Below are 14,204 nucleotides of genomic sequence, written 5' to 3'. Positions count from 1 at the left end.
AGATATGAAGTTCAGATAACAAACCCTTAAGAGACACCATGGAAAAATATTGAACAGGGCTGAAAAGAAAGGAGGAGAGAGACGGAGATAATGAGACAAACGTAAGTCTCCCAAAAGCTAAGATGAGGAAATATGACGAAGCGTATGTAGCGCTTGGCTTCACTGTGACTACGGTGCGAGACGAGGAAAGACCGCTATGTTGACTGTGTCTAAAAATGTTGGCAGTGGAGCCCAATAAATTAAGGCATCACTTAAATACGCTACACCCCAATCACGCTGATAAACCGCTAGAGTTTTTTCAGCAAAACATGCCGAATATTGCAAACAATCACCCCGGTGGAGAGGGGCGCATGCAAAATGTTTACTACTTCCTTGGGGGGGCGGAGGGGATGTAAGAGAAAATAATTGAAAAACACTGTCTTAAGATGTCACCTTTCATAAACATAAACTTGTTTCAACTCCTATCCTCAAAACGTCGCTACAGACAACTAGACACAAGAACAGTTTTTTTCCCGAACGCCATCACTCTGCTAAACAAATAATTCCCTCAGCACTCAAAACATTTGCTAAGTCTGCACTACTATTAACTTTTAGTTTTTTCTCATCATCCCTATCACCCATCTCCTCCCACTTATGATTTTATGACTGTAAATTGTTGCTTGTATCCTTAAGATTTTTATTAATATTGTTTCTTCATTGCTTATTTGACTCCTATGACAACCATTAAGTGTTTTGTACTTCGCGATTCTTGACAAATGTATGTACACTGAGAGCATCTGCACCAAAGACAAATTCCTTGTGTGTCCAATCACACTTGGCCAATACAGAATTCTAATTCTATTCTGTTCCCTTCCGACCAGGTGCTGGGCAACCCCATGGCCAATGCCAACACTGCCATGAACCCGGCAGGCAACCCCATGGCTTCTGGGATGACAGCCAGCAATCCTGGCATGAATTCCCCTCAGTTTGCAGGACAGCAGCCGCCCTTCTCGGCCAAGGCCAGCTCCAATCAGTCATACATCCAACAAAGCATGTACGGACGGCCCAACTACCCCGGCAGTGGAGGCTTTGCGGGAAGGTGAGGCTGGGACAGAGGTGGGCCCTTCCATCCTGGTTTAAAAGGGGCTTAAAGAAAGGGGTCGAGAACGTGATGAGAATTGAGTTGGGTTCATCCAGAGCTTTCTTTTCTGTTTTCACACTGTATATACACACACATGCGCGCGCAGCTTTTCTAAAATTATACACATTCAACCTCATTTACTGCGATAGGAAAAACTTACCTAGAGCCCAGAAGGGGGGGAAAAGGGGGGGAAATCAAAATTTTTCTACCGGTTCTGCATACCTGACCAAACATTTTCTACCGGTTCTGAGTACGTGACCTAAATTTTTCTACGGGTTCTGCGTACGTGACCGTACCCATAGGAGCCGATCACTGGTCGTAGCAAGGAACTATAAAGTAACACCGACACTTTAGGTGATGTTGATTCTATCCCTCTGTTGGTGCAGCCTAGTACTTTATTTATTTATTTATTAGATTTGTATGCCGCCCCACTCCGAAGACTCGGGGCGGCTCACAACAGCAATAAAAACAATATAACAGTGGAACAAATCTAATATTAAAAACATATAAAACCCTATCATTACTTAAAAACCAAACAGCAACATTTATACCAAACATAAAACAAAGTATAAAAAATAGCCTGGGGGAAAAGTGTCTCAACTCCCCCATGCCTGGCGGTATAAGTGAGTCTTAAGTAGTTTACGAAAGACAGGAAGGGTGAGGGCCGTTCTAATCTCCGGGGGGAGTTGGTTCCAGAGGGCCGGGGCCGCCACAGAGAAGGCTCTTCCCCTGGGGCCCGCCAAACGACATTTAGTCGACAGGACCCGGAGAAGGCCAACTCTGTGGGACCTTATCGGTCGCTGGGATTCGTGCGGTAGCAGGCGGTTCCGGAGGTACTCTGGTCCAGTGCCATGTAGGGCTTTAAATGTAGGGCTTTAAAGGATGCTGTTGGCATTTTGGTGACTCCCAACGCTGATGTCTGTCAATTTGATTTCTCTCCCTCAGCTATCCAGGAGGTCCTAATAACCCCGGGGGGATGGGCATGCCGCCGCACACCCGGCCTCCTGCTGATTTCACTCAACCAGCTGCTGCTGCTGCGGCAGCAGCTGTCGCCGCCGCTGCCGCCACCGCCACAGCTACAGCTACCGCAACCGTCGCAGCACTGCAGGAAACCCAAAACAAAGATATGAATCAATATGGACCGGTAAGCGTGATAGTTCTTGTCCATCACGGTGGGGCTGGGATTTTTCATTTTCGTGGGACTTAGGTAGGAGTAGAGATCGTAGAAGGGGTCATGATGGCCTGAGCAGGTTAAAGACGCGGAGCTTGTGAGGTTCGAGACCCAAGCTCTGCACAATGCATAAGTCCTGCTCCACTTCTTCCCCATCTAGCAATCCAAAAGCATTTGAATGCAAGTAGACTAATAAGTACCACTTCAGTAGGAAGGTAACAGCATTCCGTGCACCTTTAGCATATTAGATTTGTATGCCGCCCGTCTCTGAGGACTTGGGACGGCTAACAGCATATAATATAACAATACAGTACAACGGGAAATCTAATTAAATTTAAAATTACAATGTAAAAATCCAATATTTAAAAACAGTCATACCAGTTCAATCCTACAACATATATCTCACTTCCCTTCTGGACTTTATTTAACCCTTTAACATATTTAAATGTTTCGATCATGTTCCCCCTTTTCCTTCTGTCCTCCAGACTATACAGATTGAGTTCATGAAGTCTTTCCTGATACGTTTTATGCTTAAGACCTTCCACCATTCTTGTAGCCCGTCTTTGGACCCGTTCAATTTGATCAATATCTTTTTGTAGGTGAGGTCTCCAGAACTGAACACAGTATTATTCCAAATGTGGTCTCACCAGCGCTCTATATAGCGGGATCACAATCACCCTCTTCCTGTTTGTTATACCTCTAGCTATGCAGCCAAGCATTCGACTCGCTTTCCCTACCGCCTGACCGCACTGTTCACCCATTTTGAGACTGTCAGAAATCACTACCCCTCAATCCTTCTCTTCTGAAGTTTTTGCTAACACAGAACTGCCAATACAATACTCAGATTGAGGATTCCTTTTCCCCAAGTGCATCATTTTTCATTTGGAAACATTAAACTGCAGTTTATATTGCTTTGATCCCTTTGGTCAGATTTAATTTAATTTACTAATTTAATGACTGCAGTGATTCACTTAACAACTGTGGCAAGAACAGACGTCAAATGGGGCAAAATTCACTTTACAAATGTCTCCCTTAGCGACCAAAATTTGGGACTCGGTTATGGTTGTAAGTTGAGGACTTCCTATATATGTTTGTCACTAGACTAATGCAGGATATGATGTAAGAATCCATTCTTTTATTTTGTAATATTACCCTTTTTCATTCTAATTAATATTCTTATTTTTATTTGTTAGAATGAGTTAGAAATAGTATTAGTGTCTATCTCTGCTGTTAAGTTTAAAAAAAAACATTTTTATTATATTGCAACTCCATAAACTAGAGCACACTTAAAAATAGGTTCTATTTGTGGTTTTAAACAACTTTATTTTTATTTAGCACCTTACTAAGTAACCCCTGCTTTTTAATGAATATCTTAAATCTCTCTAAATACACTGGATTTCATTGTCCTGATTTATAGCTACTATCTCCATCTGTGTTTTAATTCCGGCAAATTATTGATACTTAATGCTGTTTCTAACTTTATAACAGGGTTAATTGTATCTGTGAATATTAACGCAGAAGAATCTGCATCGAAACAAATTTGTTTTATTTTGTTCCTTTCATATTCATTCAGTTATAATTATTTATCTAATTATAACCTATAGTAATTGCAAACAAATCACATATTAAAGGGCAGATAACTAGAAATAGGCTTATCTGCTACGTTCGTGTGACTAATTAAACTTTGTAATTTACCATTAGTCTCAATCTCAGCCGGTATGATCTTGTAGTTAAGCCATTAGGCTGGAGATTGTGAGTTCTAGTTCCATTGTAAATAGAAAGGCGGGTGGGTGAGACTTTGAACCAATCTGTGGAAGACACTGAATTCAAGTCCTGCCTTAAACATGAAAGCTGACTGACTGATTTTAGGCCAATCACCAGAAGATAGATAGATAGATAGATAGATAGATAGATAGATAGATAGATAGATAGATAGATAGATAGATAGATAGGATAGAGAGAGAGAGAGAGAAAGAGAGAAGATAGATAGATAGACAGACAGACAGACAGATAGATAGATAGATAAGATAGAGAGAGAGAGAGAGAGAGAGAAAGAGAGAAGATAGATAGATAGATAAACAGACAGACAGACAGACAGACAGACAGAAAGATAGATAGATAGATAGATAGATAGATAGATAGATAGATAGATAGATAGATAGATTAGATAAGATAGGTAGATAGATAGATAGATAGATAGATAGATAAGATAGATAGATAGATAGATAGATAGATAGATAGATAGATAAGATAGGTAGATAGATAGATAGATAGATAGATAGATAGATAGATAGATAGATAGATAGATAAGATATAGATAGATAGATAGATAGATAGATAGAGAAAGAAAGAAAGAAAGAAAGAAAGAAAGAAAGAAAGAAAGACTTCAGCAATAATCAACGCATTACCTGACTCTATGGTTTCTTCCACAAATCCCCAAAATCTTTAACCTCAAATTGTCTTCAGCTGACCTCTCCCCTTTTCTAAAGGTTTGTAAGGGGTGTGCATAATCCCACCACTGCGCCTACCATCCCTGTCCTACTGTCCTATTGTCTTTTTTTATCATTATTTACTACTTACGTTATGCTTATATAAACTACAATCCTATTCCTTTTCGACAAAATAAATAAAAATATAATATAACATAACATAATATAATATAATAATATAATAATTTCCTCATCAGGAATCACTGTGGAAATTGATCTCTATGCTTTTTGATAATCAACCTTGATTTTCAAATGTCGTAACTTTTAAGAGCTCAAGAATGACACTTACCTGCCCCCGGGGTTTATTTTAATCCCATTCTATATTTGAAGAGGAGTTGTTGGTTTTTAATTCATGGGATCTCATTTATTTCTTCTTGAAGGGGTAGAGGGGCTTGTTACTAAAAGGGTGGCAACATTTTTATTTATTATTTGTTTGTTTGTTTATTTATTTATTTGCTTATTTATTTGTTTATTTACTTACTTACTTACTTACTTATTTATTGTATTTATATGCCACTCGCTCCAAACGGACTCTGAGGGGCTTATAAATAAATCATAATTATTGGTTGATGTATAAGATCATTTTCATTTATTTCTCGCTCGTTCGCTTCATCATCCATTGCCTATTTTCCAGAATTCTTTTCTTAAAAACAGAACAAAACAAAACAAAAAAATATTAGATTTGATAGGTTGAGCTAGTCTCGGTTGACCTTAGAAAGGACTTTGAAAAGAGATTACAGAGGAATTAGGAGGGCTATCCCAGATCAGAGAGAGGAGGGAAGTTAATGCCAAGGGGGAAAGGAAAGGACCGCGTTTAGCCTAGGAAACATTTTTGTTGTGGTTTGTAAAGAGACGTCAGGGAGTGGAGGTGGTGCAGTGGTTAGAGTGCAGGACTCCAGGCTGCTTCTGCTGACTGCCGGCTGCCTGCAGTTCAAATCTCACCAGCCTTGACTCAGCCTTCCATTCTTCCAAGGTGGGTAAAACGAGGACCCAGATTGTTGGAGGGCAAGAGGCTGCAAACTGCTTTAGAGAGGGCTGTAAAAGCATTATGAAGCGGTAATATAAGTCTAAGTGCGATTTGGTGATTTTTGCTCCCTGTTCAGCCAGATCTGCTTGTGAAAACTGAAATGCAGGTTCAAAAAAAAGGAAATTAAAACAACAACTATATATTTAAATTGTAGAATTTAAAACAGCGATTCTTTGCCACATAGACATAGGAACACAAACAGTCAGCAGGTATTAAGTAGAAAGCAACAGGATAAATTTTTAAGGGGCAGATAAAAATTAATTTATCTTTGCACCATGTCAGAGGGCATCATGTTACTGTTGGTGTCTCCTGAGTCCCCTCTGCTGACAAGGCAACCCAGATATAAAACCAATAAGAATTTTTTTTAAAAAAACCCTACACAAATAGCAAATACAAATGTGAACGGAAAGACATTTTCCACCGATGGGTTCGGACATTTTCACCTGCTTCTTAGCAGACGCAGGTTGGGTTCTGCCTGCTTTAATTCGTTTTTATTTTTAACCTCCCAATCTGATGGTTCCCAGACTGACCTGGAGCAACTTGATCAACCCTGGTTCACTGGAGTTCTTTCTAGTCATCAAACCCACTTTGCTGGTCATCCATACAGAGATTGCCAAGTGCCTTCTGCTATATTTCTTTGTCCTGTAGCCCTAGGAGAGACTAGCTCCTACACTCTGTTTGCAGTGAAGGGCTGCAAGTTTTTTTACTACCACACTGTGGGCGTGGCTTACTTTGAGGGTGTGGCTTGCCGGCCATGTGACCAGGTGGTAGGGGCTTGACGATCATGTGACCGGGGGTGGCTTAAATTCCATTCAATTCAATTTATTAGATTTGTATGCCACCCATCTCCGAAGACTCGGGGCGGCTCACAACCATAGTTCCCTCTAAGCTGAGCAGTGAGCAATCGCTCACTTAAAAATCATCATCAACTCAGAGTTTTCCAAACCTGCCCAGAAGCCGAGAGGGAAAGAGTGAGAGAGGAAGAGAGGAAGAGAGGGAAACAGATAGAAAAAAGAGAGGAAGGAAAAGAAAAAGAATGGGAGTAAGGAAGAGAGAAAGAAAATCAAAATCTAGTTTGAAACTAGCTCAACTATTTAAGTGGCATTTTGATATTGATAGAGTTGCCCTATTATGAGCTCACTGTTATAGACACACAGCACAGTACAGTATTTTATTTTGAAATTCTCTGAGGCAAAACAGGGTGGGTTTTTTATTTGTTTGTTTGTTTGTTTGTTTGTTTATTATTTCTGTGCCGCCCAGTCCCAAAGGGACTGCCGCTCAGACACTATACTTTTCCGCCCCCCCCAAAAAAAATTAGAGGGAACACTTCTCACAACAATAATAAAAACAATATTATAGTGAAACAAATCTAATATTAAAAAGAAATATATAAAACCCTATCATATTAAAAACCAGACAACACGTACATACCAAACATAAAATATAAAGAGCCTGGGGGAAAGATGTCTCAAGTCCCCCATGCCTGGCAGTAAAGGTGGGTCTTGAGTAGTTTACGAAAGACAAGGAGGGTGGGAGCAGTTCTAATCTCCGGGGGGAGTTGATTCCAGAGGGCCGGGGCCGCCACAGAGAAGGCTCTTCTCCTGGGGCCCGCCAGACGACATTGTTTAGTTGACGGGACCCGGAGAAGGCCAACTCTGTGGGACCTTATCGGTTGCTGGGATTCGTGCGGTAGCAGGCAGTTGCAGAGGTACTCTGGTCCAATGCCATGTAGGGCTTTAAGGGGTCATAACCAACACTTTGAATTGTGACCGGAAACTGATCGGCAGCCAATGCAGGCCACGGAATTTTGTAGAAACGTGGGCAAATCTAGGAAGGTCATGTGACTGGCTTAAAGGTGGCCAACTTGACGTCACTCACATCAAGGGTTAGGGTTAGGGTGCCTGGCCTCTCCTCGCCTCAAAGAGAGACAATTTTCCTCCCTATTTACTATTTATTTATTTATTTATTTATTTATTTATTTTTTAGATTTATATGCTGCCCCTCTCCGAAGACTCGGGGCGGCTATTATTCAAAATATACTATTTAATTCTATGTATATATGCCATATGTGTACATACATATCACACACAGGCACACAAAAATATACATTATCTACTCTATAAACTGTATGTGTATGTACACACACACACACACAGCTCTTGTAAAATTATACACATTCAACTTTATTTATTTTTCTACCTGTTCTGCGTACCTGACCATACTCATAGGAGCCCATCACTGTCTGTTTGGAAACTGCAAAGGGATGTAACTCCCGGGCCCACGGTGGTTAAATTGTAGAGTTTTCATCACCGCTGTTGAATCAAAAATGGCCTCTTTGTCCGTTGCCTTTTCAAATCCTAGTAGCAACCATGGTCCTTCAAAAAGAACCAGCCCTGGGGGGGGAAATTCGACAGCGTTCCGATTCCCCCTCCTGCGTGGCTCCCCTTCCTTCCCCTTTTAAGTCCATGTCGCCTTTTTTATATTCTTTTTTTTTCTTCTCCTTCTTCTCCTTCTTCTGTTGAAGGTTTGTTCCTCTTTCCAGATGGGTCCGGCACAGCCTTACAACAGCCAGTTCATCAACCAGCCTGGCCCTCGCGGCCCCACTTCCATGCCAGCCAACCTGAACCCGGCATCCATGGGGGCAAGCATGACGCCTTCCAATATGAGCGGGCCACCCATGGGCATGAGCCAGGCCAGGCCTCCAGGAATGAGCCCTTTCAGCCATGGGCAGAGGATGCCCCAGCAAGCTTACCCCGGTCCACGTCCCCAGTCGTTACCCATGCAAGGCATGAAGAGGACATACCCTGGAGAGGTGGGTATCGCTGGTGGGTTGGCTTCTGTCTCCCTCAAGCTACGGAAATTGTTAAGTGTTAAGGAGTTAGCACAATTACTGAGCGTATGAAAACGCGGAGGTTATACGAAGGTCGCCCAGGTTATACGAAGGTTGCACCACATTTTTTTTCCTCAACAATTATTTATGGAACACAACGAAACTTACACACAAGAAAGAATGATGTTTTTTCTATACAGTAGTACCTCTAGATATGAGCTGCTCCACATGTGAGTATTCCAAGTTACGAGCCACGACAGGAGCAAAATTTCTGTTCGACACCCGAGCTCAAATTCGGAATACGAGCCGAGCTTCCACTAGGTGGCGCAAGAATCTCCTTGCTTCCAGTTATCTCGGCGCAAAAAACAAAGTCTAAAGGCATTCGTTCGAGATGCAAGTTGATCGACATACGAGCTTGGGTCTGGAACAAATTAAACTCGTATCTAGAGGTACTACTGTATTATATATTGTTGTGAGCACTCCTTGTCCACCTCAGGTCATGTCAGATTCTGAGGAGGATGAGCCAGGCCACTCCCTGGGCCAGTTGGGTTGTGAGAGGAAGCAGAGAGTGAGGGAGAAAGTGACTTGAGTGAGCCTGAGGAACCACTAGAGGGGGCTGGTGTGACAATGAGAGAGTGGTCCCAGTCAGAGAGTGAGGAAGACATGAGAGAGGAAAGCCAATGGATTGACCCTCGCTATAGAAGATTGCTCCAAAAGCGAGAGGTGATCCAGAGTAAAAGGTATTAGCTCACAGTCTTAGCCTCTTTGAGGTGTGATGTCACTTCCAGGCAGTATAAAGGAATGGGATTGGGTGAAATGAGGTGGGGAGACTCAATGTTTTTCATGGAAGAGACGTGAAGCTGGGTGGTGTGATTGAACAAGGCTTAAAAATCATGATTTCTGCTTCAAACAGACATTCTTGGTTGCATGCTGAGCTGGTGAAAGTTTTTGGTGAGCAAAAGTGTATGTTTAAGTAAATGAATGGAGTTTATCTAAGAAATGTTGATAAGACCAGTTTCTGGCCATAGATTACAACTAGCTCTAAAGAGAAATAACTCCTTCTGTGTCATTTTAAAAAACCCTGCATTTTATTATATATGCTTGTGTTCAAATAAAGAGTGGATTTTATCATAAAATAAGTGATTTCTGAGTCGGGATACGATCCGATGGCTGGCTGATGGGAGCTAAATAGCTCAAAATTGATCTATACTAGTCTCTATTTTTTAATCAGTTCTTTGTAAGTTTAAATATATGTGTGTCACCTATACACATATGCATATTTGGTTTTGGTCTCTTTCTATCAACCAGCCAAATTACGGAAACCAGCAGTACGGACCAAATAACCAGTTTCCATCCCAGCCTGGCCAGTATCCTGCTCCCAACGCTCCAAGACCCCTGACGTCACCCAGCTACCCAGCACAGAGAATGCCAAACCAGCAGAGCACGGGGCAGTATCCTGCCCCCGCCGTTAACATGGGGCAATATTACAAGGTGAGTGAAGGTTCATTTTTGCCATTTGGTAAGCTTTAATTGTGGCCATTATGTTAATGAAAAACTCTTACAAGTAGCAAAAATTTAAAAAAACTCTCACAGCTTGTGTATTATTTGCATGTTGACTATATATCATTATAAGCACCAATAAAAGGGAATATTTGCAGTTCAAGGTTGAAATGAGGTCTCCTAGCCCTCATTGTTTGGTGTGTTGTCGTGTTTCCATTTTGTTGCATAAGTTATTCTGGCAGCTGTCATATTTTATGTTTATATTATTAAATAATATATTTCTTTCACAAAATTACCCATTATAATTCCCAATAAATAAATTTCCTGTTTCCAATCAATACGATCTTTTATTATTATTTCTTCTATTATTTTTCTAACTTTAACCCCAGATTCTTTTTCTTTTTCTATTAATTTTTTTTAATTGAAATATATATATATTAAAAATACAACATATAAACATAGACACACACACAAATAGTCAATTAAATTATTCTCGTCCATTAAACATATTATCTCCATAGTCATTTTTATGGCTATTACAGACGGCGATACTGAAAAAGAAAAATTAGTTCTGGTTATTTAATTGATATACATGTTTGTCCTGCTTTTTACCACCTTTTATCAATCAATATTACAATATCTCAATTAATACAAATCAAATGGTTCATTATCTATCTTTAAAAAGTTATTATTTAAATAACCTTTTCCTTCTTATTCATAATTCTAATTCATAATTATATACTCATTTTGTTCTTTCTTTGTTTCTAACCATTCATAAAATGTGTTCCATGTTTTGCTTTTTCATATGTGGTGGACGTGCAAAAAAGTAATTCTGTTTTCTTTCTCCGTCTTTCCAATGGCATCTACCATTTTGCAGCCATCCAGGCCTCTTCCTGTAGCAAATTACCCTCACTCGCCTGTTCCCGGAAATCCTACGCCACCGATGACTCCCGGCAGCAATATGCCGCCCTACCTGTCTCCTAATCAAGATGTCAAGCCACCTTTTCCGCCGGACATTAAGCCAAATATCAATGCTCTACCACCACCTCCAAGTAAGTACCAAAACTGCTTCCACCACATGTAAACTATATGGGTCTGAAACATTGGAGCCAGAGGCGGTGGCCTGCGGATAAAGCATCTTTTCATAAATGTGCAAATTTATTTTTATTTATTTTATGTATTTATTTATTTAGTCGAACAAGTATAGGATTGTAGTTTCTATAAACATAACATAACTAGTAAGTAATGATAACAGGGTGTCCAGCAAACCTGAAAAACAGGGAAATCAGGGAATTATTATGGAAATCAGTGGTTCGGGAAATATCAGAGAATTATCAGGGAATTCATGAAAAAAAAAGGAATAAATCAGGGGGGGGGGGAACAAATTATTAAAATGTTTACAAGTCAGAGGGAAATCATGTAAAAAAATCCAGATCGCGCTGCCTGGCAGAGTCAAGCAAAAATGAGCATAACTGTGGCAAGAACTTGCTTCCTCAGCTACCAATATTTCTCCACGGCTTAACCGTTTGGTAGCCGTCGCACCAAAATTACATTGTTGGCGGGCCACTAACATAGCGGCGCACCAGAGTGCACCAGTGGGAACCCTCCTTTGTTGCTCCATCACTAGAGGGTTTTAAGAAGAGACTAGACAGTCATTTGTCTGAAACAGTTGAGGTTCTGCTTGAGCTGGGGGCTGCACTAGAACAGGGGTCCCCAACCACCGGGCCGCGGACCAGTACCGGGCCGCGGGGCATGTTGCACCGGTCCGTGGAGTCAGCAGCTGCCGGCCCTCATGCCGCCACCCCCTCCCTCCAGCGCTTCGTCTCCCGCCGGGCAAGAGGCCTCGGGAGGCAGGTTCTGCCGGCCACAGGACGATGGATGGGACAGAGGGGCGGGAAGGACCGAGAGGCTCAAGCCTCTTTTGGCTTCTGCCGCGGGCCGCTTTTGCGTTTTTGGCTGGGGGGAGGTAGGAGGGCCAGCCTGACCCCCTCTCTCCAGCGCTTAGCTCCCGCTGGGCAAGAGGGCTTGGGAGGCAGGTTCTGCCGGCCACAGGACGATGGTGGGAAAGAGGGGCGGGGAGGACCAGCACCCCCATGCTTAATCCCGCCCCCAACCACGCCCCTTTCCGCCCCCACTGGGCCATAGAAAAATTGTCTTGCTGAAACTGGTCCCTGGTGGAAAAAACGTTGGGGACCACTGCACTAGAAGACCTCCAAAGTGTCTTCTAGCTCTACTCAATTCTATGATTGATTGATTGATTGATTGATTGATTGATTGGACTTTTATGCCGCCCCTCTCCGAGGACTCAGGCAGCTTACAACATTTATAGGAACAATATAACATACTAAATCCAATTGATATAAATTACTACTCTAAAAAACAACCCAAAACTGTAAAAAACACTCATTCCCATTCAAACAACTAACTCACAACACATTCGGGGGCTAGGGTCTAATGACCACAAGCCTGGCGACATAGATGAGTCTTGAGACTCTTGCGGAAGGCGAGGAAGATGGGGGCAGTGTGGATCTCCAGGAGGAGCTGGTTCCAGAGGGCTGGGGCCTCCACAGAGAAGGCCACTGAAGCTGGCTGTAGATCTGTAGGTCAGCGGTTCAAATCTCATCACCGGCTCAAGGTTGACTCAGCCTTCCGTCCTTCCGAGGTGGGTAAAATGAGGACCCAGATTGTGGGGGCAATAGGCTGGCTCTGTTTTTTAAAAAGTGCTATTGCTAACATGTTGTAAGCCGCCCTGAGTCTAAGGAGAAGGGTGGCATAAAAGTTGAATAGATAGATAGATAGGTTCTTTCCCTAGGCCCACCAAGCGACATTGTCTAGTCGATGGGAGGTGGAGAAGGCTGACTCTGTGGGACCTGACCGGTCTCTGGGATCATGTGGCAGGAGGCGGTCCCGCAAGGAATCTGGCCTGATGCCATGTAGGGCTTTATAGGTCATTACCTATAAAGGTGGACACACTTTGAATTGTGTCTAGAAGCCAATTGGCAGCCAATGCAGACCACGCAGTGTTGGGGAAACATAGGCATATCTAGGCAGGCCCATGGCTGCTCGCAGGGCTGCGTTCTGCACAATTTGCAGTTTCCACACAGTTATGAATATGAAAGTAGTCCACCGCTAACTTTTCTCTCCCTCTTCCATCCCAGCCAGCCATAACGACGAGCTACGCCTGACGTTCCCCGTGCGAGACGGGGTCGTTTTAGAGCCCTTCCGGTTGGAGCACAACCTGGCGGTCAGCAATCACGTCTTTCACCTGCGGCCGACCGTCCATCAAACCCTCATGTGGAGGTAGGATTGCAACGGGGCAGGGTGGGTGAACATCCCAGGATGCCAAACCAGAGGGGAACCAAAAGGCTCTTTCTTGGGTCAGCGGTGGATGGGAAACTCACTCCCATTTTGAAGCTTCCCAATGTGGTGGCGGGTGGGGGGGGGGCGCAATTTGATTTCCAATGGAGGCAATTGGAACCTTGTTTAAACCAAGTTAATGGCATTTTAGGCTTCCTCCGCTTGAGTAGGAGTTCACTTTTTGAATAGCAAGAATTATCATATTTTTCACAGTATACTTATACTAGAGTATAAGTTTTGGGGGAGGATAATAATGGGAGAAAACCTGCCTACCAGGTATTCATATAGCTAGCGGCCTTAGTCTGGTCAGCTTCAGCACATTATTTTATCCCCTGGTTAGGGCTGAAAAAAATCCTTGGAGGGAGAAGCAATGAAAACAATGCAAAGACTTAGGGCTTGGAAAAACTTCTTTGGAGTAGCAATGAAAAAATCCTGCAAGCCGGGAAGATTTGTTAGCACCTTGTTAGGGCTGGGAAAAAAAGTTTTGAAAAAGCTGCATTTGGAGTATAAGACACACCCAAATTTTCAGCCTCTTTTTTTGGTGTGTGTGTGTGTCTTATACTCCAAAAAGACAGCATATATCATGTGGGGGGTTGGAATCAGGATTTTAGAGATGCTTAGGTAGGGCATGGCCCCAAAAAGTTTGGGAACTATTGAGCTAGACAGTTAACCAGTAGAACAGCTTGCCTGCAGAACTAATTTTTTTTATT

The 14,204-nt window shown here is 42.5% G+C and overlaps 1 protein-coding gene across 9 annotated transcripts in view; it reads left to right on the top strand.

The window, feature by feature from the left end:
- The window catches only part of ZMIZ1 (zinc finger MIZ-type containing 1), a 479,806-nt gene that overhangs the window by 426,040 nt on the left and 39,562 nt on the right, over window positions 1-14,204 (top strand). For 7 of the 9 annotated variants that reach the window (XM_070751999.1, XM_070752002.1, XM_070752004.1 and 4 more), the window contains 6 exons: window positions 861-1,078; window positions 2,066-2,264; window positions 8,332-8,619; window positions 9,946-10,128; window positions 11,015-11,189; window positions 13,296-13,437. In XM_070751999.1, the coding sequence (XP_070608100.1) occupies window positions 861-1,078; window positions 2,066-2,264; window positions 8,332-8,619; window positions 9,946-10,128; window positions 11,015-11,189; window positions 13,296-13,437 (1,205 nt within the window). The remainder of the gene's footprint in view (window positions 1-860; window positions 1,079-2,065; window positions 2,265-8,331; window positions 8,620-9,945; window positions 10,129-11,014; window positions 11,190-13,295; window positions 13,438-14,204) is intronic. The other 2 variants (XM_070752003.1, XM_070752001.1) reach the window with 1 other exon arrangement.

The sequence above is a fragment of the Erythrolamprus reginae genome, chromosome 5, assembly GCF_031021105.1.
Source record: "Erythrolamprus reginae isolate rEryReg1 chromosome 5, rEryReg1.hap1, whole genome shotgun sequence".
Classification (NCBI taxonomy): Eukaryota; Metazoa; Chordata; class Lepidosauria; order Squamata; family Dipsadidae; genus Erythrolamprus; species Erythrolamprus reginae.
This window is presented reverse-complemented; position numbering and strand designations above follow the sequence as displayed.